Source organism: Cuculus canorus, chromosome 20, assembly GCF_017976375.1.
Source record: "Cuculus canorus isolate bCucCan1 chromosome 20, bCucCan1.pri, whole genome shotgun sequence".
Lineage (NCBI taxonomy): Eukaryota > Metazoa > Chordata > Aves > Cuculiformes > Cuculidae > Cuculus > Cuculus canorus.
In genome coordinates, this window is record NC_071420.1 from 8361688 (window position 1) to 8385514 (window position 23827).

Sequence of the window (23827 nt, forward strand, 5' to 3'; positions counted from 1 at the left end):
TTTCCAGTAAAGCATAGCTCAGCTGGATTCTGGTGCTGTGAAGTTGCTGAAGTGTTTGGGGCACGTCGTAAAACCCATGAAATTCTGACCCAAACCAAAATGCTGTTTTTAACGAGGGGATCTTTTGATGGGAAGGAAAAAAATTCCACTAGAATATGGCAAGGGGGGCCAAGTGGGGCTGTTCCTGCGGCCACTCTGACCCAGTGCCTCCCCACAGTGCTCAGCGCTCTCCAAGCTGAATGCGGAGGTGGCCTGCATCGCCGTCCATGAGGAGAACGCCTTCGTGGTGGGCACTGAGAAGGGACGGGTCTTCCTCAGCGCCCGCAAGGAGCTGCAAGCCGACTTCCAGAAGTTTTGCAGTGAGTATTCCTGCCTTTGTGGTCTTCTCCTGTGCTGAGGTCGGTGCTCCAGTTGTGCCAGCTGGGACCCCCACTGCATATGAGAGGTTGTGGTTCGGAGGAGCACCATAAAGCTGTCTGTCTGTGGAGCTGAGCAGTGTTTAAAGGGATGGAGAAGGCAAGTGGGACCCATGGCTGGAGCCTCTCCCTTCCCACGGAGAGCACCGTGCGCCCTGGTTCTCCTCTGCAAAAGCATCAGCCACGGGGCTGGGAGGCTGCTCTGCTCCAGGGCCGTCAGTCTGCAGCAACACTACCCATGAACTGGAGTGGCTTTTGTGGACTTAGCAGACATAGTTTGTCCTAGTGATCCCCCAGGAGCAGAGAGGCTTTCTTTGGCCAAGGCTTTCTTTGGTTTTGGAAAGACAGTGATGGATTTGGGAGCTGGGAGTGTTGGTTGTGGAGCTGCTTAATTTTTTTTTTGAGGGGCTAACAATGATGAAAGGTTGACTTGAGCAAGAGCTGTGCTCCCAGTGGTGTCAGATTGGCATCGCCAGGTGTTGCAGGGATGTGTGACGCTGGTGGCAGCCCTGCGTGTGACGAGGCTGACGCCCGGCTCTCTGTGCCAGCTCCTTACCTCTGCCAGCTCTCCAAAACCAGCCTGGGAGCTGATAGGAAAGCGGAAGCACATGGGAACCTGCATTTCTTGGATGGCATCATCCTTGGCATGCCAACCACTCCTTTCCCAGCTCCATGCAAGAACCAGGACGAGATCTGGCTTTGGTGGTGCTGGGGTGATACCGGACCCCGATCTACTCACACATGCTGCCCATGGTGGGATGGCAGTGAAGAGAAACAACCTGGCTGTGGGTGCACACACATGGTGTTGATGGAAACCATCTTGGTGCTTAATCCATGGGAGACATTGTTCAGGAAGGGTTTGCTCTAGTGAAAACAGCACTGTAAAGCTACCGGGGTCACTGTCTGCTCGGTTTATTTGCCCCACATGTGCGGAGTGAGCCGGCACAGCTTCACAGGAGCAGCTCCCTGCCAAGGCTCCTCTCTGCCCCTCTGTCCTGCCCACCAGCTCAACCACACCACGTGCTCTCAGGAGAGCCAGTTAGTTCTCCTCCGCTTTGGCATATTGGGGTTTGCAGGATGAAAGGCATTTTGTGTATGTTTGCTGTATTTGTGGGCGATTCTGCTTCCCTTTTCCACCACCCGTGAGAGGCAGGGAGGTATCCAAGCGCTGAACAGCAGTGGGGTGGCCAACAGGAGACAGTTCCCTCATATAGTAAATGCCAACCACGTCTCCCTAGAGCTCACAATATCGATGACCATCTGCAGATCTGACTTTTAGAAATATATCTACATGTATCCTGGCTGGTGACCATCGCTGTGCTGAGGCAAGGCGCCAGGTATTGGATCCCGATTCCCCTCTCCTTTGGCTTCATTTGCATCTTTGTCAAAATGAAATGGTCACATCTGGTTGAAAGCACAAATTCTTGACGACGGGGTTCGGGCGAAGTGGCTGATGCTGGAGACAGGGTGAAACGTGATAACTCTGTCTTGAATTATAAATGGCCCAGCCTCAACTCCGCTCCATAAACCTCTTACAACTGGCACGCAGTAGAAAGCATCCCTGGAAGTGCCTCTGATTTATGGTCTAGCTGCCCCCTTGGAAAGAATCTGAAATAATCTAAAGCAGACATCGCTGGGAGATGTAAGAAGCCTCTTATCTCTCTGGGTGCACAGACCTCGCTTGAACGCGCCCCTTTATCTGAACCTCTGGCTCAGCCTTTCCTGGCACACAGCGGGAGGACTTGACAGTGATCAGAATTAATGTTAACAGAGGAGAGTTTGCGCCCAGCTGGGTGGGAGACTCAGTTGAAGGAGGGTGTGGATGCAGATTCACCACCTTTGGTAAACCAAAAAAGTTCTGCAGGGCCTGTTTCCCTGTGCTGTGGGAGGGATCCGGAGCTTGCCGGGGTTGTGCGGTGTTGGGTGGTTCTCTCCTTTCTTACGTCTTGTTCTGTGGGTACCTTGCGTGGCTCTTGCCCCCATCCCACTGATCCCAGGAGCTGTTTCCGTGAGAGGGATCCACAATGCCTCCTTGAGCACCCAGGCAGCAGCCAGGGCCAATCACCATCAGGAGCCTGTCGAGGATGATGGAGGAATTAGTCCTTAGCCACTGAAAATCCCCTGCGAATCGCTTTGGATAGAACGGCAATAATGCACTTGTAGTGTTTAATTTTCTGTGCATTTAGAGATGCAAGGAAGTCATTGCCGAAGATATGCTTTATTTGAGGTTTAATGGGGGAAATTAGCAGGAAGTAGCTGGTATTACTGAGCTGCGTGACGCTGAAGGGTAAAAAAGCCTCGAAGAAAGGCGGATTTTCTTTTCCTGAGAGATTGAAGGCTAAGCAGATTGAAACCAGAGAAAAGGAATGCGCTGCCCAATTAATCATAACAGTTTCAGTGCAGCTGAGTGGGTAAAACCAGGGAAGGGGAGGGCACGCGCGGGATGGGCTTGTCCCTGGCTGGCAGGGACTGACCCTGCTCCTGGCAGCGCTGCTGGCCGACACCTTTCCCTGCATGCTGAGAGCTGCCCAGTGCTGTGGCCTCATCTGAAACGGACTCTGGGGTGGGTGGGAGACCCAGGATACCTGGGCCAGAGGGCTTTACTGATGCTGTGGGGGCAGCGAGGGGCCTGGTGCCGACGGGACCCCATCTTGCATGGCGTTTGTGGGCAGGAAGGCATTCAGCGCTGGCTGAAGTTGGGCTCGATGGCTTTTCAGCCACTTGAAAGTGTGCAGAGCATCGCCTGTGAACCCTCTTCTCACCACAGCGTCTCCCATTTTATCCTCTTCCCCCTGCAGGAGTCCAGCAGAGGAAGGAGGAGGACGCAGAGGCGCAGAAGAAGGCAAAGGAATGCGGGCGAAGCATGCTCAGGGTCTCCCCAGACCAGGGATCAGACGTGTACCTCCTCAGGAAGATGGTAGAGGAAGTGTTTGATGTGCTTTATAGTAAGAACCTTCACGCTTCCATTTGGGGATTTGATTTGCCCCGGGGCTTGCTGAGCTGCCCGGTGCCGCCGCCAGACGTGGCTTTCAGCCCCAGCCTGGCTCTCCAGCAAGGGAGCAGGGGTGGCATGGTGGGATGTGCTCCTATACAGAGTTAGCATTTAATTGAGATGGGGTCCAGCTGCTGCATCTTCGCTTCCCAGTGCCCCAGGGAAAGAAAATCCTCATGCTGAGGGGAGCATCCTCTACCCTCCAAACAGGAGAAGCCTCTGCCATGCACTAAGTGTGGTTTTTCAAGCATGCCTTTATCCCTGATGACGTGTCCACCACCTCTATCGGGGCTCTGCTGCAACTCTCTCATTCTTTTCCTCGGCAAGTCTATTTAATAGGAAAAAAAGATTATTTTTCCAGTAGGCAGCCCCACAGCCCCAGCTCTGAGAGACGAGCTGGTGCCATTCCAGCACATGCATCATCCCTGGCAATAAAGCTTCTGCAATTAAAATGTAGATGACCATATGGCTGTTGATATGTAACCCAGTGGGTTGCAGAGCTCCCTCTGGGCCCAATCTGCAGAGGCTGGAGTGGTGGCAGCGCCTGCTTCTCGCTCGGAAGGTCCCTGCTGGAGCCCGCACAGGGTGGCTGGAGGTGGCAGCCGTCCTCGGTCCCTGGCAGCTACTCCGGGGCTGTGCTGACCCAGGTAGGAAAAGCGAGGTTAGCTTGGGAGTGGTGACCCCCGATGTTCCCCCATGCTGCTCGGCAGGTTGCGTTAGCCCAGCGTGATGCTTTGGGGGTTTTGAAGCCTTGTGGCTGGACCGGCTACGGAACCGGGTGTTTCATTTTCCTGAGTGCAGCCTCCCCTTCACCGTTTGGGATTTGGGATGTGCTACCAAGCCCTGCCTGCACCATGCAGGCCTCCCTGAGCCCAAAACACAGGCGTTGCTCCTGTTTACATGCTGGATTTGCGAACAGGCTCTCCCACCACATCGGAGGGTGGTTCATGGGTGCTCCCACCAACCACCTTGGGCTCACGCGCCCAATTTGCTGCTGCTGGCTGTCGTTTGGCACTCCGCTCGCCAGCGCCTGCCGCCAGCTTCACAGACAGAAAGGGGAGATGGCAGCCCTTCCCCCAGGGAGGGACACTTGCTGAGGTTTTCCGAAACCACTTAAAGGACTTGGATGCGATGTTGCCATTAATGGGGTAATGGTAATCAAATCCTCTCGCTGCCTTCAAAAGGCTCAGCCCACGTTGGAAGGGAGGGACAACGCAGAAGAGCCGAGAAAGTGGGATGAGGAGGGCGTTCCAGCACGGGTTGGATCCCCACTCTGAGCTGCATGTCTCATTGTCCTTCTGCTGGGAGAGCACCAGGCTTTGCAGGCCTCTTGGGAATGTGGGAATTATTTGTGTACGACATACTATAAATATTTAATTGCATAAAACCACTCGATCGGGGTGTGTCTGTGTGGGGTGTATAAACTAGGCGGCTCGGAGCTTGGGATGAGTTTGTGATGCTCTTCACCTTGGCGAGGCGCGGTGACAAGCTGGCTGGGTCCCCAACCCAGGGTGGCTGGTGTTGCTGTCGCAGGAGGAGGTTGGGCATCCCTGGACTGGTGGTTTTGGCCCTGGTGTGGGGTGTAATTCTGCCTTTGCTGCTGATTCAGTAGGACCAGCTGTTTCCATCCTTGAGCCGCTCTATGGTGGAAGCATGGTCTAGTGGGGTGTCCCTGCCCATGGCAGGGGGTTTGGAACTAGATGATCTTTAAGGTCCCTTCCAACCCAAGCTATTCTATGATTCTATGGATGCTCCTCTCCTGGCCTGTCCACCAGGAAGAGCCTCTCGTGGTTGAGTAGGGAGAAATACCATGGGACATAGCAGGTGCCCCAGGGTGATTCTGTTTCCAGCACTGAGAGGACTGTCAGAAATTAACAGTTATCTTTCTTATGAGTTTTATATTTTTTTATCCTTTCAGTCGCCTCCCATCAACAGGGATTGGAAACAAAAAATCTTAGAAAATGCTCAGTCAAAAAGATTGCGTATTCCCTCTAGAGCCGGGTAATCTCTGCACCAACAGGATGACTGATTACCGCTGGCTTCTATTAAACAGGCATTAATGATGATTATTGTCTCTCTTTAGCTAAACCGTGAGCCTCTGCATGGCGATGCGAGGCTTGGTGAAGGTCACTTTGACAGTAACGCATTCCCCATAAAAATATGCTCGGGGAGTTGTTGAGTGTCGGACTGATAAGGAGCCACCGTGGACATGAGGAGCTTCTCCCCATGACAGAGGGGTGATGGAGGGAGGTAGAAAGCTGCCAGAGCTGGTCCGTTGGGGCAGGGAAAACGTCAGCACCCTCTGGGTTTGCGGAGAGTGGTGTTGTGGTGCAAGGGTTTGGTTTGAAACTTCTGTTATTGGCTTGATTAAAGCATTATCCATCCCACCTGTAAGGAACGTTGATGGCTCAGGCAAGGCTCACATTGTTAGTTATCATGCATTGCTTCAAAGAGCACGTTGAAGAAATCACTTTTAACAAGGACTTGCTGACAGCAGCACAAGATTTCCTGGGTTTCTGTAAGATCTTTTGGTGGGGTTATTTTTGAAGAAGAAGAAAGAAAAAAGAACATATTTTAAAGGAAAACAACAATAAAAAAACCCCACAGCTATTTAAAGGTCCCATAATCTCCTCTGCCTGCCCAAAACCTGCAGATGAAGGTGCAGACACCTTGCCACAAAGCCAGATGTTCTGCCTTTGGACGCTGCTTTGCCAGACAGGTTGCATTCCAGCACGGCTGTTTCTTCTGCTTTGTGCTTTCAGCACCAGATTTATTGGTCACGGTGACTTGGTTGGTTTCCAAAGTAATTTTTCCACAGAGAGCAACTCAAATATTTGGGCCATTCCTTGAAACGCTTCAGAGGGGACTGGTTTTCTGACAGCATCTTGTCTGGAGAGCATCCCAGGTTTGGGCGTGTGGGCATTTTAATTGGTTTAGAGATCTCTGTGTAGCTGCGATGCTTGCTGATTGTCTTCCACTGCCAGGAAAGAGAAAACAGTTCAGTCCCAACTCCTTGTGGAGATTTGGGTGCCAGAGGTACAACTGAGCCAGCCTCACATGGTGGGGACAAAGAGGGACTCTGTGCCCATCATCAAGGGAAGTGGCTGAGGTTTCTGGGCTGCCGGAGGCAATCGTGGTGTCAGATATATCGATGTTGGTGCTGCTTGTGAATGGTGAGATGGAGGGAGACCGTTGGGTTTTTTTTCTTGTCTTTCGAAGTGCATTGAGGCTGCCTGACAGCCTCAGCAATCAAAGTACTTCTCATTCTTCCAGGAGGTAAAATAGGAAAATCGACTGAAAATAAGGTTCTCAGAATATCTGAGTAAACACGAGATAAAATCAGCGCAAGCCCTTCAACCTCCTTTGTCAGCTCTCGGTTCCCTCCCGGCTTGCCGGTAGCCACATCCCTCACTGGCACACAGCTGGGCGCTCCTGGGAGATGGGTTTGTGCCAAGTGACCCCAACTGAGGATTTTACTGTGTGCCCCAAAAGACGAGACATCTGCTTATTGGCTTATGAGAGCTCTTTATTAATTAGCACTTAAAAAAAGCTTGCAGGTCCTTGTGTGCTATGTGCCGAGGTAGGGAGCGGTTTTATTCTCATAACGTTTCCACTGGGATCTCTCGTTCCTGCGTTCGCTCCTCCAGCCCATCTCGGCCACGGTCAGGGGAGTGGAGTGTCTAACTATCCATGTTTAACTCTGCCTCCTCCCCAGGTGAAGCTGTGGGGAAGAACACTGTGGTCCCTTTGCCGTACGAGAGGTTCCTAAAAGAGCCAGGCTCGCTGGCAGTTGCCGGTTTGCCGGAGGGGATCAGCTTTAAGAAACCCATGGAGTATGATGTGAAGTCCCTGATGGCCATCTTAGAACACAGCCACAGCATCCGCTTCAGGCTAAAAAGGTAATTTGGGGAGATTCCAAGGGGCAAGAGGGCAGGGAGCTCTCAGGATTGTGCCTCCTAGAATACTGATAGAAGGTGGTTTTGCATGGAGCAGGCAGGAGGGTCCCTCCCATGTCTTAGCTTCTCCCCCAGACCCAGAAACCTGGGTCCAGCTATGCCAAACCCAGCCTTGCGTGGAGATTCATCTGTGTTTGTGGCTCGAAAGCATTTTAGACTCCTTCCTATAATAAATGCATGTAAACGTGCTCATTGACCGCATCTCTTTACGTGTCTCCACCAAAATTTTCACTGCGGTTAACTAAGTGCTTTTCTGTCTCCAGAGGGATTTCCAGTGTAAATGCTGCCTCCTTCTTCCCAGGCTGAAATGAGATTCTGAACACCAGATGAGGAGGGAGGCGGGAGGCTGTGGTGGGGCAAACTTCCCATTTTGGCCATGTTTTTTTTCACAAAGGGTTTGGTGGTTTGGGTGCATTTTTTTTCTGTGTTTGCCCGGCTGGTGGTATCTCAGATCCAGTTAGCGAAACACTGAGCACTACCAAATTCCTCCTCTGAAGGCTCTGCACTTCTGGAAAATCAGGCTGAGAGAGCTAAAAGTAGGACATGCAGAATTCGAGCTGTCTGTGAGCTCATGGCCGTCTGTCTCATGAAGCACGTGGGCTTCCTCAGTCTGAAGCTCATCCTGGGCTGACTGAGGACCTCATTGACGGTGCCGTGGGCCCCGGGGGCTAGGACAATCAGTGGAATCAAGTGATTATGGTCACACAAATTGTTTTACTCCTTAAACACACCAGGCTGAGGAGCTAGGCAGCTTTGCCCTAATATAAATGCTTTAAACTACTGTAAGACCAACCTGCTCCGCTTAAAGAAGACAAAAACGGTGCAGGTGCCTGAAGAAAGTAGAAGAGGTTGAGTGGTGTCTGTAATTTCTAAAACAAAGAGCCCGGCAGCCAGTGGTGCAGCCTGTCCCACCCTCCCAGGCACAGCTCTCCTTCCCTCTCCACATCCTTGCCCGTCCCAGTTTAGCAGTGCCAAGGACCCAAAGGAACCTGTTTTTATCCTCCTCTTTTGCCTTCCTTCCCCTCAGGCCAGCAGACGAGCCCAGCCGAGAGCCAAACCCCAGCGTGGAGTTGACTTGTACCTCCCTCGCCTCCAAGGGTGGTCGGGACTCTGGTGCCAATGGCCCCATGGCCAAACCCACCGGCCAAGACAACCCCTCCACCGTCACCAACTTCTTATACGGCGTCTCGCTGCCCTCCCAGATCACCGTCGACCTAAAGCAAGAGATGTCCCCTGGCCTGCCCGGGCCAACCGCAGCTGGCGAGGCGCTGGTGCCCAGACCCGCGGGAGAGCTGAAGGTGCCTTCCTCACAGGAGTACAGCGACTGCTGTGGTAATAGCCTGGAGTTTGCTCTCAGACGAGGGCCTGGTGCAAAGCCCACCCCCCTGGTGCTGACCGGGGACAGGCACGGGGGTTTTGGATGTCCTCGGATGAAAAGCGGTGCAAAGTTTCGCCCGCATGGAGATGAGGGGACCGCTCTGCCATTTCACGCCACCCCAGCCCTTCCCTGGGTGCCTCCATGTTGCTAATGGGGCAGCACCTCCAGTTCTGCCCTGAAATGCCGGGTGCCGGAGGGGCAGCCGGGGGAGATGGTGGGGACTTGATCTGGCCAGGGTTGTCACAGGTCAGGGTGCACGGAGGAGAGCTGGAGGGGTCAGATTGGCATCACCAGTGGGGGACAGCACCCAGGGGCTTGTTTGGGTGCCCTGAGCATCGGTCAGGCTCTCATCAGCCCTTTCTCCTTGTCTCCCCTCTTGTCCAGGACAGAAATCGTCGGTCTCTGGAGGTCCCCTCATCCAGAACGTGCACTCATCCAAGCGCATCCTCTTCTCCATTGTCCATGACAAGACAGGTCTGTGTCTCTCTCCAGCGTTGGCCAACAGGCATCTCTTATGGAAAGGTTTCCTCTCAACCTCCTTTCTCCCTAGCAGTTTCCCAGCCATCCTCATGCTCTGCAAGGCCTTGGCAGTGCAGCGGAGGATTTTTTTTCCCTTGCTGTAACACCTCAGCCTCACAGCCATGACCTTCACCCCCACTTGGGTCCATCCCTACCATCTCCATGATGCTCAGTCCTCAAGTGCTGCTAGCTGGAAAACCCCATCCCTGCTCCGTGCATGGGAAACCGAGGTGCAGCTTTGGGTGAAGCCGTTTGCCTGAGCTGCAAACGGCAAATACCCACCAAAAGCTTGGCATTATTTCAAACCATCTGAAACCCACTAACCCCAGCGTGATTCTGCAGCAGCGCCCAGGGGGAGATCAGCACACAGGGAGGAGACTCTACCATTTCCCCACCTCCACCCCACCCAAGGGAAATGCAATCTAAAAACGCTGACGTGTTTGTATCCAAACCCTCGCCTGCCTGCATTCAAAAAAAAAAGAGAAAAAAATATGGGTGGGAAAGTTGGGAAAGAGGAGAAGATGAAAAAGCTCCTCTGTGAAATGGCCGTGCCTTTCAAAGGTTCGTTTCATGTTGAGTTTGCTCTGTCCCGAAGGCTCTTTCATTTCAGGGTTGAGAAGTTTTATGGGGTCATTTCTTTGGAATCTGCTTTGCACATGCCCGGCTGCAGAGGTTGCTTGGGGCTGGGGCTGGGGCTGGGGAAGCCCAGACCTTATCTGCCAGCCTGGCAGAATCTGCTCAGGAAAGGCGGAAAACATTCTTTTTAAAGCAGCAAAGTCTTATTCCTGCTTCTCGGCGCTTTGCGCAAGAAAAGTGCATCTGCTGTGTACGAACCATATGGAAGATCCTTATTTCTTATATTTTGTTTTGATAGATAAGTGGGACAGTTTTATAAAAGAAACTGAAGATATCAACACCCTTAGGGAGTGCGTGCAAATTCTGTTTAACAGCAGATATGGTGAGTAGGAGTTAATATCCCATTATGCATCTGCAGTGCTTGTGGTTTGCATATCATTATATAGCAATCATTTTTGTTCCCTAACACAGCAGCAGAAGCCATATGCTAGAGCTCCGTTCTCTTCCTAACACATTTAGCCCAGCAGCTTCCAGGCTCTGGGTGTCTGCTGAAGGTTATGTCAATATTTCCATATGGATTCCCCCCCCTCACTGTTGAGGAATTTACAACTGGGCTGTAAAACGGCGTGGCACGCTGGGTCAGAGCACCCGGACACCGCTGGCGGTCAAGGGGGAGCAAGGACATGTGGCTGGTTTAAATTAACATGGCAGGGAAAAAGGAGATTGTTGTTATTGCAGCTGCCTTTTTCCCACCTGCACGGTTTATAGGCATCTTTGGTGCTCCCCTTGCCGTGGGCAGTGGTTTTGAGGGAGTTCCTGGGTGTTTGGGCAGCTGTAAGTTCAGGAAATTGCTTGGGAGTGAGCTGATGGGCTGGAGGTTGTTGCCTTTACCATCAGGCTTTATAATTCTTGAGTTATAGGTTGGCTACAGACCTGTGCTGTGACACCTGGGAGTTAAATATGACTGTAGGTGAGCTCTGGAACTTCTAATTTATATACATGCTGTGCAACTCATGAGTTACATAGCTCAGCAACCTGCTGTCGTCACGAGGAGGTTGGGGTCGGCATATGGGCAGCTCGCCCCTGGTTTGAGCGAAGCCAGGCATGTTGGGAGGATTTGGAGGACACCATTAGCTGTGTTTGCTGCTGCATTGATTCCTTTTTGTCCCATCTCCCATGGGCCAGCTGCTTCTGGGGCTCACCTTGTGGGACAAGCAAAGGAAAAGAGGGAAGGAGGCACTTGCTCTGCTTGAGTTCAAGCCGTTACACCTTCATTTTATCATCCATGAAAGGAAAAGCACGTGTTTAAGTGAAAATCATGTGTTCCCCTTTCAGCTGAAGCTTTGGGGTTGGACCATATGGTTCCCGTCCCGTACCGGAAAATCGCCTGTGACCCCGAGGCAGTGGAAATTATTGGCATCCCAGACAAAATACCCTTCAAAAGACCGTGCACCTATGGCGTCCCCAAACTCAAGCGGATACTGGAGGAGAGGCACAACATCCACTTTGTCATCAAAAGGTGGGTGGCAAGGGGGACTGCATGGGCTTGAGGGGTTTAAGCTCTGTTCCCTCAGTGCTTAGAAGGTTGATTGACATCCAAGACTCATTTAACCCATTTTTTGTGGAAAAGAGCTAAACACCCTTTGTATAGACAAAAGTAAAGGATTTTATTTCTTGTGCTACCAAATCTCTGCTTTCCCTCTCTTGTCCCATTTTTTGTGAGGATATGGCAGTGTTGGCCACACCATGGTCACCCCTGAACTCTACCACCATGTTTTAAGTCCGGGTTGGGCTGATGGTTGGACTTCATGATCTTGGAGGTTTTTTCCAACCTTAAGGATTCTATGATTCTGTGATTTGGTGGATGGGAGTGGTGCCTCTGGGTGGGAAGAGGAACATCCATATTCACCTCCATGGGGATTCCCCTCCACCTTGTTTTGCTATGATCACTTCTGGATGTCCTGTATTTACAATGATGAGGATGTGTCGCCTTCAGGCAGGGAGTTGTGACTTGGTGTCTGCGTTTGCACTGGTGGAGGAGTGAATGCTTTCCTAGTTATCTCGGCACCGTGCAACCCCTCTTTGCTTCTCTATCAGGAAAATCTGCTTTATTACATATTTATTTATTCGATCCCTGCCCATGCGTTGTTACCCTGCTAGAAGTATGAAACTATGGCACAGAAAAACACCGGCTTGGAGGTGTTCAAGGCCAGGCTGGATGGGGCTTGGAGCAACCTGATCCAGTGGGAGATGTCCTTGCCCATGACAGGGGGGTGGAACTGGGTGATCGTTAAGGTCCCTTCCAATTGAAACCGTTTTATAATTCTATGAGTCTATGATTCTGTGATGTGCCCTTTTGCTCCCACGAGCAAAGTTGTGGGCAGCACCAAACCATGATATTCAGGAGGAGGTGACATCTGGTCAATGCTCTACATCATGAAGTGAAGGTCCAGCAATGGTTACTGCAGTTCCATTGTCTCTTTTGGTTAAGCCAGCCAGTAGCAGACTCATTTAATCAGTTAATTAAATGAAGGGAATGACTTATAAGCAGATTTAAAGGTGCTTTAGTTAAAGAGCATATGCTGTAAGATGGCTTGGTTGCACAACAGGCTAAAAGGCTTTTTTCTTTTTTTTTTATTTTAGCTGAAAAAATAATTAATTTCTTTTAGGGAATGAATAAAATGACTATTTTGACTTGATTTAATGCTGTTCATTAATAAAACCTAAAATTCAGTCATTAGAAGCACTTATTTCTAATCCCTTTTCTTTCCTTTCCTCCTAGGATGTTTGACGAGAGAATTTTTACAGGTACGTTCTCCACGTCCTATGATTTATTGCCCACAAAATTGAAAGATTTCCCAGAGAAGCAGAGTTGAAATTATGTCACCCATAAGCAGGAGAAATGCAGGACACGAACAGTTGTGCTCAAGTGAGGAGAAGCCTTGTCTGCACCCTACACCTGGGCGTGCTGTGATTACCTTTGCCTGGGATCAATGCAAGGACTGTGCCCCCCTTAAATAGCATTTGGAAGGTTTAAGTGATCAATCCCCGGTGCGTGAGGCTGGGCTGCTGCCACAGGCAGCACATGGTATCTTTCTCTGCTTCCAGGAGGAAGAATAATCACTGCTGGGTTCCTCACTGGTGAATTATTCTCTTGGTTTTTTTGGGTGGGAAGTGCTTGCATCATCCAAGCACGGACTGTTTTTAAAAGAAAACAACAAAAATCCATTTTTTTTTCCAATCACAGAACCCTAGGGAGGGGATTTCTTTGGCTTTCTTTGCCCTGGGTTTTTACTCTTTTTGGTTTAAGCTGGAGAAGACAGAGGAAATGGCCTCAAGTTGTGCCAGGGGATGTTTACATGGGGTATTAGGAAAAATTTCTTTACTGAAAGAGTGGTGAAGCACTGGCAGAGGCTGCCCAGGGACGTGGTGGAGTCTCCATCCCTGCAGGGGTTAGAAAAAATTGTAGTTGTGGAACTTTGGGACATGGACTTCAAGGCCAGGTTGGGTGCAGCCTTGGGCAGCTTGGTCTAGTGGGACATGTCCCTGCCCATGGCAGGGGGTTGGAACTGGATAGGCTTTAAGGTCCCTTCCAACCCAAACTATTCTATGATTCTGTGGTTTAGCAGGCACAGCGGGGTTGGGCTGACGGTTGGACTGGGTGGGCAGACGATTGGACTGAATGGGCTGATGGTTGGACTGGATGGGCAGACGATTGGACTGAATGGGTTGATGGTTGGACTGGATGGGCAGACGATTGGACTGGACGAGCTGATGGTTGAACTGGATGAGCTAAGAGGTCTTTTCCAACGCTAATGATTCTATGATTATAATTGCTTCTCGGCAAATAAGACAGATGCTGATGCTGTCCAACCTGACCCTTGCTCCAGCAGCTGCCTCTGTCTCACCATCCTGATACCCACCCGAACTATGGCACTGCACCCCATTTATCACTACCCGTTCCTGATCGCCTGGGCTTGTCTCGCTAGTAGCGACGTGTTTTGGGATTGTTGTTGTTGGGTTGTTTTTTTCCCCAAGCTGCCAAACCCACATGCTGGCGGCTTTCCCAACACCACCTTCTCCTCTGACATCCAGTACCTGAAGGGAGCCTACAAGAAAGGTGGGGAGGAGCTTTATCCGAGGGCATGGGGTGATAGGACAAGGGAGAATGGCTTTAAATTGGAAGGAGGAAGATTTAGGTTAGACATTAGGAAGAAATTCTTCGTGATGAGGGTGGGGAGACACTGGCCCAGGTTGTCCAGGGATATCGTGGCTGCCCTATCCCTGGAGGTGTTCAAAGCCAGGTTGGATGGGCCTTGGGAAGCCTGATCCAGTGGGAGGTGTCCTTGCCCATGGCAGGGGGGTTGGAATTGGATGATCTTTAAGGTCCCTTCCAGCCTAAGCCATTCTGTGATTCTATCATCTCTGCTGGCCAGATTAATCCCTGTGGCCCCACTGCAGCCCCATCCCAAAGACGCTCCACCAGAGATACCCAAAGGAGACCTCTAGCACTGCCTGGAGAGGATTCCAGCTCCGTGTGGGGGGACTTCTATGTCTCCAGCCCCACTAGTGACCTTTTTTTCTCAAAAAAAGGATATTTTAAGCTCTAACCCACCCCTAAGGGATGGAGCACTGAACTATGTCTTGGGGTGCTTGGATTTTCCTTGCAAATCCATTGTGGTTGCTCATTATCCAGGGAGAGGCATCACATATGTCTGTGCATCAGCTCAAGAGCTGCTGATAGAAGTCACCGTTCTACGAGTTTGGGGGTCATGTGGCAGGGTGGTGGCAAGTGGAAATTAGAGGCTGAGGAAGCAAGCCCTGCAGGGCTGGGGTGGATAGCAGTTCCCCTTCCCCAGCCTGGTCCCTGCAGGGATACCAGAAGCAAAGCACATTCAACCTGGCGTTTTGTGATTTGCGTCAGCACATCTGACTGTGCAAAGAAAAAAAACACAAACCCAAGCATCTGCTGAGTCAGGAGGTGCCATTCTTGCAAAGACACTATTTTCTGAGTGGAGCTGAAGTTGCCGACTGCAAAGTATCCCAAAGCTTCCCCATACAGTTTTGCTCATCCTTTAATTAAAATGCCCACTACTGCTAGGAAACCTATTTTTGCTACTCCCCTGGGTAGCAGCTTCAGACAGGCTTTGCTGCTGCAAGAACAAGATTTGGTCCATAGAAAGCACAAATTAAAAGGAGCCTTTTGTCCTGCTAGTAAATAAATAGAGTCTTTAAGGCTCCATTGCTGCTGGTCCCATTGCCAGAGCCTTGCCCTTTCTTGCAGGCTGGAGCTTAAAGGAAAAAGGCTCCGTGTTCCCACAGATGGGTTGTGTTTTAGAAGGGTGGGGGTGTCACAATGGCACTTTCCGTTGAGAGCAGTGAAGGGCCTTTGGCAGCAGCTATTTAACAAGATATCTACATGGTTTCTGCAGCCTCACGGTGTTATTTCGTTCCCCCCTTCCCCCAGCACTAATCCTTCTGCTCTTCACTCACCTTCTCTGCCCGATTTTCATTTCCTACCCTGCCTTCAGATCACTCTTTTCATCTCCAAGGTCATTGCTGAGGCTTCATTTCAGCTCCTTTCAGGTTGCTGAGGAACTGGGAAGGGAAAGAGGAGGTTTTTCATGGTGACAAGATGCTTTTGTCCCTCTCAGAGTCACAGCAGCAGAGATTTCTCCTGCTGCTTGTGGAGCTTGGATCTGTGGGACAGGGCTGCCTCTGTCCCTGCTGCTCTGGGCTCTGCTGAGCTCCTGTCCAGCACAGCACATCCCCTTGCTTGGGGCAGGGCTTACCATGCTTTGGGGTTTGCTCCTGCAGCACCAGTCCATGGCCCTGCCTGGGTTTCCTGACCCCAGTCCCCACCTCTTGGCACCCTGTCCACGTAGTCAGCCCTTTGTAGAGATGCTCCATCCCTAGCAGGGCTTCGCAGCACACACTTAGTTATGCAGAGGTGTAAGCAAGCATCTTGCTGTTATTTTAATGCCCAAACCCAATTAAATCTGCATCCTTCCCTTTGCAACCAGATGACTCCTTCAACCTGTTCCCACCCTGACCTCAGCTCTGGGGCTGGTGCGGGAGCAAATGGACGTGCAAAAAGCTGCATTGTTGGCATCTCTAGTTGCTAATTCTGCTTTTGCTTTTCTTTCCAAACCCACCCTGCGCACCCGGCACCAGGAAGCAAATTTACCAAAGATCCAACCAAGCTGGAGCCCTCCAGCCCGCCCGGGGAGATCTCCCCGGAGCCGCACCGCGGGGCCATTCTGGACCTAGCGGGGACCTCACAGGCCAACAGCAGGTAAGTGGCGCTGACGTCCCTTGGCCACCGCAGTGTGACAGCCCTGGAGAGCAATTTCGGGGGCATTAATGTGCACAGCGGGTTATTGCTGGGCTGCTGGCTTGGGGAAGGATGGGCACGGGCGGGTGCGATGGGTGCAGTTCAGTGAGCTGCAGTATTGGGGAGGTGTAGGTAACGTGGTGGGAAGGTGCATGTATGGGTGTAGCATTCCTGCTTCCCTAAGAACCCACTGCCATCGTACAGCTAGCTGGCACCGCAGGAGGCCAAGCACCCCATCCATTTGCGAGGCAAAATAGCACAGTTTTGAATCATTTATTTTGTACAAAACTGATGAAATCAGGGCTGTGCCCAAGCTGCTGGGATTATCTGCTTTAACATCTCTGGTCTGAAGATTCACCCTCAGCCAGCACCGTACCACAGCATCCTGCTAATTAAGCTTACTTGTTTATAAAGCTCATAGGGAGACTAGCAGCAGATTAGCAGATGTTTTAATAAAGGTGAGGTTATAGAGTTCAGCAGGGCAGGAGGGTTTTTATGAGAACACCTGTTTCTGGTACAATCATGCCACGAGCTAGACTGCTCCATAACACGTTGGCAGGGGCTATGGAGTGTCTAGTGCTGCTTACCAACCTGTCCTGGGAAATCCAGAAGGTATTTTCTTCCCTGTAGCCCCAGTTTCCATCATTTTTTGCTTCAAAACCAAGATAATATTTAGCCCTAACACTTGAAATAAGGGAAACAGGGCAGCAATTCATAGCGGTGCTCATGGATGAGGCTGTGCTGCAGGGAAAGGAGCCTTTTCCAGCCTTCCTCACACAGCTGGCTGTCATGGATGGGTTGACAAGTGCTTCTCAGCATCTCCAGCACAAAGCCTCACCTTCCAGCACTGACGCCTCCATCAGCTGAGGCTGCAGACCATGCTATGGGGTTGGTAACTTCTGCAGGCTGGGATGGAGAGATAGGGTAACTTGTCCTTGTCTCCTCCACAGCATCTATTGGGTTCTTCCCCTTTCTTGGCTTTTTGTTGATGTGAATCCACAACAGGTTGGAGTCTCCTTATACTCCTAAGTGCTCTTTCAGGTTTCTCCCCTCGGATGTGGCTACTGTGCCCCTAAAGCCGTCCTCGTGCTGTGTGTGTGAACCTCCTGTGTTGGCAGCATTAGAGCAAGCAGCGCGTAAGCTCCGTGTTGCACCGAGCGCTGAAATCTTGAGGGCAGAGACCTCTCAAGCTGCCGAGCCCACAGGGCTGGCATTCATCACCCAGTCCTCTGGGGATCTTCAGCTTCAAAGGAGGGCTGGGGTTGGTTTTACCCCAGAGGGTTGGGGTGGCCCTTGCACAGCCTTGCTATCCTGCTGTGGGACATCAGCCATGGCCCCTCCCAGGCTTCATTTTCCTAAACACAAACATCCAAATACTTCTTGTCCTTTCTTCCACCAGGGATGGAGTGCTGGGAGCACCCCATGGGTGTCACTCATGCCCCATGTTGCCTACACTTTGCAGGCATCATCCCTGCCTCCTTGCACTGTTGGATGTGAGGGCTGTGAGTGTAATACGAGCTGTGCTGTGTTGGAGCTGTGCCAAAGGAGGTGACTTCTTGGATATGTGGCTCCACCTTAAGTGGTTGTAGTGAAAAAGAGTCAACCGTGGGCGTGAGAAGGAGGTTAAGGTCATGGGTGGCTGGGTTGGCTTGCCTGGACCGGGTTGCTGTAACTGATGTTGGTTTGCTCTGTGTATTGGTATTGTACATGATTTGAAATGGTCAGTGCCCAACACGCTTCCCCGTGGAGACAGCACCCCAAAATGCTGTGCTGGTGATGCAAGGCTGTGCTAGTGCGGCCGCTGGCCCCTCTGCCAGAGGGTGGCTGCTGCCTTTGGGCATCCATGCCACAGCAGGGCTGCCTGAGTCACTGTCACCCTGGCATCTCTCGGCGCAGTGCGTCGGGCAAGTCAGCCCTGTCCAACCATTTCAAACAGGTTGGAGGAATCACACCCTACGAGTGCCTGCTTCTCTTGCTGATAATGAAGGGACTCTGGAGGAGAGACTCAGCTAGAGACGTCTGTGATGGGAGCCTGACTGTGCTGGGAATTACACTCCAGTCTCTAAGATCCTTACCTAGGGCTGAGCCACAAACCCATTCTTCAGCTGTTTTTTGCTCTCTGCACCTTGCTGAGTTGCTCCATATCTGGAGGCATTTAGACTTTGGGAGCGGCAGAGCATCCACTATGCAATGGATGCCAGGGGAAACGGTGATGCTTCAGATACCACTGGCCTCTAAACATGCTGTGGGGCTGAAACCTGGCCTGCGGCTTCTCGTTTTCCCGTTCATTTGTTAACATTTGCAATTAGGACACTTCTAATTTTTGCAACAGAAGATCCCACTGTGCAGTTAAATTGGTGTGACTGGAAACAAGAGGGTGGAAGGAGGGTATATTAAGGATGCCAAGCTGGTTTCTGCACAGCAATAGGTAGATAACCAGCTGCTGCCTATCTGCAGGAGTGTGGAGGCAGGATGAGAGATGAGCTTTACTGCTGCAGAGAGTGGCTGGACACTTGCAGATCCCTTACAGCCCTCACTGATGCTGCACTGTCCCCATCTCACCTGCTGCACCCCAGCTGTGGGCCAGGTAGGGGTTGCATGGAGCAGTAAAACCACTTTAGAAGACCCCGTGGGGGAAAACTAGGAGGGTTGGGAGTGATTTTTACCCAGACAGATATGGATCACCCTACCCATGGTGCTGCTGTGGTATGTGGACCATGCTGGGCTGGGCTGGCCACCATCCACTGGTGCAAATCCAGCACAACCTGCAGATCATCCCTTTCAAAGGTATCCTAGCCGTGTATCCATATATGCATTGGTCCTGATTTATGCAGTGTGTGTGCAAATTGAATCGGGTTCCTGTGCACCTCTGGTTACAAATGGAACTTGCTCTGCCCACCATCGGAGTAAACTTAGGACAAGAAGGAATGGCCTCAAGTTGTGCCTGGGGAGGTTCTGATTGGACATTTGGAAAAATTTCTTCACTGTAAGGGTTCTCAGGCTCTTGCAGAGACTGCTTGGGGAGGTGGATGAGTCCCCATTCCTGGAGATGTCTAAAAGACAGGTAGATGCAGTGTTTAGGTCTGTGGTTTAGTAGTGGACAGGTACAGCTGGGCTTAATGATCTCAAAGGTGTTTTCCAGCCTAGTGTTCTATGACTAAATCTCCCCAAATCTCCTGATGCAATGATAACTCTTATCTACAGAAAAATTACCTGGATATTCAAGTCCTACTTTGTTCTTCCTGCAAATAAGGAACCTCTGTTCCTTGTCAGGAGCAGAGCATTCCCATGGCAGCGGTCCACCCAGGTCAGAGTCCGGTCCCAGGGTGCCAGATACTCGAAGCCAGCCACTGCAAGGGCTAATGCACTCCTTGGGGGAACCCTGACCTGGAGTTTCCCTAGGGAAAGGTTGACTTTGACCTGAAGTGGAAGAGTTTAAAACCCTCTCAAGACTCCTAGGAAACATATGCAGTACTTTCTAGATCAGAGATCCCTTTTACTCGTACCAGGTTTAGGAAGAACATTTCAAGAGCACACCTGGCTTCCTTCACGTTGCCCGTAGTGTGTTCTGCTGATGCTGCAGAGTGGATTTAGGTGAGTGAGAAGTGCTTTTGAGCTTCCCCCCTGAGCCAGCAGGGATATGGCACTGGCTCAGAAGGGTTTTCCTTCCCCATGAAGGACCAATGTTGTGGAGGAGTGTGTTTTCCAGTGCCGTGATTGTTCTTGTTAAAGAAAGAGGCATAAAGGAAGCACATCCTGAGAATGCGAAGTAATCTCGTTTGGATGCTGAACACCTTGTGTAAATTCCTGAGAATGCAAAGTTAACTGTAGACACACGTTTGGTTTAGTGCCCAGTTTTCAGGGAAGGAAAGCTTTGGGCAGAATAAATATTTACCAAATCAATTGACTTTTTTCCTTTCTCCCTATTTGCTTTAGCCTCATGAGTAACCACATTGCTTTATGCTCTGCTCTTTGCCGCAAAGGGATGGAGTCGGCCAGGTTTTGAGCTTAAAACCCCTCTAGCTCTTAGGAGCTCTTTGCAGTTACACTCATCGGTGTTCAGAGGCAGGACTGCTTAAAGCAGCTTCCAGGACTGAAAGGGGCTTCAGGAAGGCTGGGGAGGAGCTCTGGATCAGGGAGTGCAGGGAGAGGATGTGGAGGAACAATTTTAAGCTGCAAGAGGGGAGATTGAGATGAGATCTTACAATGAAATGTTTTGCTGTGCGGGTGGGCAGTCCTGGCCCAGGTTGCCCAGAGCAGTGGTGGCTGCCCCATCCCTGGAGGGGTTCCAGGCCAGGTTGGATGGGGCTTGGAGCCCCTGATCCAGTGGGAGGTGTCCCTGCCCATGGCAGGGGTGAGACTGGATGGGCTTTGAGGTTCCTTCCAACCCAAACCATCCTATGGTTCTATGACTGTGGTCAGCAGTGGTGCAAGACAGGGGAGGGTTCGGGAGCAGGGTTTATTTGCAGAGATTATTCACAGATCATGGCCTTCTCTTGCAGCCATGGGTGCTGTGCTGCTTCTGGGAGCACAGGTGCAATGTTCACAGAGGTCCCTCGCAGCCCTTGCCTGGCATTGCAGGGGGCTGCAGTTCCTCCTGGCAGGGTCTGTCCTACACACACACCACTGGGTTTTAAGCACTCTCTTTGGCTGCTCCATGACCACCTCTCTTTGTCTGCCTTTCCCTTCTAGGTCTGAGAAGTGTAGTGGTTCTGAAAGCTGTGAACCAGGTGAGGAATAATTCATTTTTCTCTTGCAAAATAGGACATTGTGGGGGACAGTAAAGAAAGTTGCCTGTAGAGCAGCTTGGACGTGTGGTACCAGTTACGCAGTTGCCCCATGGGGCAGTTGTCTCGGGATTTTATCCCTGTTTGATACATGGAGGGTGCTACTCTGAGATTCCAGCTGGGTCACAAAAGTGTGTAAATTAAAATAACAAGATTTAAGCACATGCTTAAAAAATGATGCTTGAGTTCCCTTCTCCCTGAAAGTTGCCACTCTTGGGTCACTGAGAAATCAGCGGTGTGAGTGCTCCGAGCAGCTCAAATGAGAAGGAAATACTTTTCCTCAGGTTTATAGGGGCTTGGACCCATTGAAATGCCACACCGAGCCTTGCTGTCCTGCCCACCCAAGCTGCAAGCTGTGAGTCAGCCCCTTGCTGAATTCCACCCTAAATGAGGAAATTTATCTGGAGATAAGGGACAGCTGGGCTGAGTACCAGGCCAGCATCCTCCAGGGTAGCCTCTGGGGGCCATCTGGTCCAGCAGAGGCTGCCGCCTGGCAGGGTTCAGCTGGTCGTGCCCTGGTGTGATGTGGCTGCAGTCAGCCCTCCTAGGACACAGCCTGTAGGGGGTCTTGTTCCAAACATGAGTTTGGGAACATTAAAAATGCCAGGAATCCTCATTGGAGATGGCTCCTCCTGCATCCCCACCAGCACCTGTTGGCGAGTCAGTTCTTTTTAAGTGAGGAAAGCCAGGAAACACGCACATAACAAGGGCTGGTGGCCGCTTCAAGGGCACCGGTGGCTCCTGCCAGCTGAGCTGTTTGCAGAGGCAATGCCCACAGATATCCTGTGGGTACCTCCATGGGCTTGGTGCTGCTGGGCCACTTGGCCAAAGCCTCCTTGCTGCTGGATGCTCTGCTGGCACTGAAGTTGTGGCGGGCCGCAGTTTCCCTGCTCGCGTTGGTGGGCAGATGCGGCATTGCTGGTTCCTGTTGGCAATTTGCCTTTTGTTGCCTTTTCCTGTTAGGTACCTCAGGAGAGCTGGGTGGGATCAGGCAGATCAAAATCGAGCCGGATGAGCTGGACATCATCCAGATCACCGTGCCAGGTAGGCTCTGGGGTACCGGCTGCGTGAAGTGGCCTCCACGCAGGCAGGGTTGCTGCCTCGTGTCTCAGCAGTTTGCTTTGAGAACAGGCACGTTTGCAGGGTATCTCCTGGCACGGAAGGTTCCCCCTGTACCTATGCAATGGTCTTCCTTCGCTGAAAGTCATGTTAGGGAACATATTTGGATTGAGCTGGTTTCCTGGGAACAGTGGAGGATGTTTTAAGGCTCTTTATTGTTTCTCTTTCTCCTTCGTTGCTTTTGTATCTTGCCTTTTTCCTGGTGAAAGCGAGCCTGGTTTCCTGCTTCCCTTCATGTGCAGGCTTGGAGGATCCCTGGTGCAGGGTGCTTTTGATAAGATGCTTAATCTAGAAATACCAGCCTGGTTATGGAGAGTTTGTAAGAACAGGGTTATTATTAATTATGTGCTGTATAAATGTTGGAATTGGTGACTGACGTGTCTGCCTGGAAGGGTCAGTGGTGATGGAGAGGAGCAGTTGAGTGCTTGAGGGGCAACTGGGGGAGTCCTTTTCCACTTACCTGACCTGGACAGCAAATGGTAGGATGATCCTCAGTGTTTGATGAGTGGATAGTTAGCACTTTGTATTTTCAGTGTGCTTTACAAACATTAATTAATAGTCTCATCAGAATGAGGACAGCAACAGGACTCACAGCGTACCGGAGGGTAAGGGATACTGGGGACAGCATGGGGGTCAGGACGATCTCTGTGGCACCCAGCGTTCACTTTAAGACAGTGATTTTTGGGGAGCCCCTCCAGGATTGTCATAGAGCAGGCTTAACGCATGGTTAATATCGGGAAGGAGAAGGAGAAAGGTATAGCGACAGATGAAACATCTGAATTTTCAACTTGGCAGCTAATGGAAGAGAAGAAAACTAACACATAGTGAGCTGGCACATGTGAGGAGGCGAAGGAGGTGTTATCATTTCTCCAGTGCCAAGCAGATCACACTTTAAGTCCACAGTCCACCTTTTCTTGGCTTATTTGAAGATAGAGTTCAATCAGAGGGAGTACAGCTGCGGGCAGGGAAAAGGATTAGTAGGAAAGAGGTGTTCACCTACAGGGAGAAATTGATGAAATTTGGATTATTTATCCTGTGAGGTGATGATTAAGATGACCCAACTGAAGTGCTTAAACTAACTGAAGGTTTATTTAAAGCTAAGTGTGGATAGCACTTTGAGGCTGTTGGAGAGCCCAGCATTAGGGGACACAGCTTTAAATGAAGAGGGCATATGGATTATGTAAGGGAAGTCCAAGGAGGTGTGATTTTGGGAAGGAAGGCAGCATTAGTGCAGTGGTTTTCCACAGTGGAGTAGCTAAGTCAAGCAGCATTAACTTTTTAAGCCAACATTGAGTGTCTGCATGGAATTAAACTAAGTAAGTTGTTTTGAACTATTTTCGCTCTTCACTTTCTGCAGAGGTTAGGAAGAAACTTCTGCTCCTTTCTCTCAGGCTGAGAGGTTGGGTGGATTTCAGGGCTGAGCTCTGGGTGGTCCTGGGGAGGAAGGGGGCAGATGCATCCTCTGGAGCGGTTCCTGGTGCGGGGCTGTGGTGTGCAGGGCTCCTGGGAACAGCCAGCACCCTCTGAACCCTGTTTGGGGATGATGCTCCCCCAGCATCAAAACAAAAGCTGCCCATGGGGTTTTGTCCACAGACCGATCGCCTGGTTCAGACGAGGTGCACGACCCAGTGCCCACGCACATGGCCTCGGAGGAGCCGAGCTACATCCTAGAAACGGTAGCAGGTACCACAAATGAAGCATCTAGGAGACTGCGCGGGGGCAGGGGAGTTCATGTGTTGTGTCAGAAATG

The 23827-nt window shown here is 51.1% G+C and overlaps 1 protein-coding gene across 14 annotated transcripts in view; it reads left to right on the forward strand.

Annotated features, from left to right (window-relative positions):
- Nucleotides 1-23827, forward strand: part of GTF2IRD1 (GTF2I repeat domain containing 1) — a 73129-nt gene that overhangs the window by 27351 nt on the left and 21951 nt on the right. For 12 of the 14 annotated variants that reach the window (XR_008453112.1, XM_054084954.1, XM_054084956.1 and 9 more), the window contains 12 exons: nt 218-359; nt 3215-3361; nt 7124-7307; nt 8392-8696; nt 9127-9216; nt 10136-10219; nt 11173-11356; nt 12620-12645; nt 16012-16132; nt 20864-20901; nt 21922-22002; nt 23671-23760. Coding sequence is in view for 13 of the 14 variants with exons in the window: in XM_054084954.1 (XP_053940929.1) it covers nt 218-359; nt 3215-3361; nt 7124-7307; nt 8392-8696; nt 9127-9216; nt 10136-10219; nt 11173-11356; nt 12620-12645; nt 16012-16132; nt 20864-20901; nt 21922-22002; nt 23671-23760 (1492 nt within the window). In the remaining variant the exon portion in view is untranslated. The remainder of the gene's footprint in view (nt 1-217; nt 360-3214; nt 3362-7123; nt 7308-8391; nt 8697-9126; nt 9217-10135; nt 10220-11172; nt 11357-12619; nt 12646-16011; nt 16133-20863; nt 20902-21921; nt 22003-23670; nt 23761-23827) is intronic. The other 2 variants (XM_054084949.1, XM_054084960.1) reach the window with 2 other exon arrangements.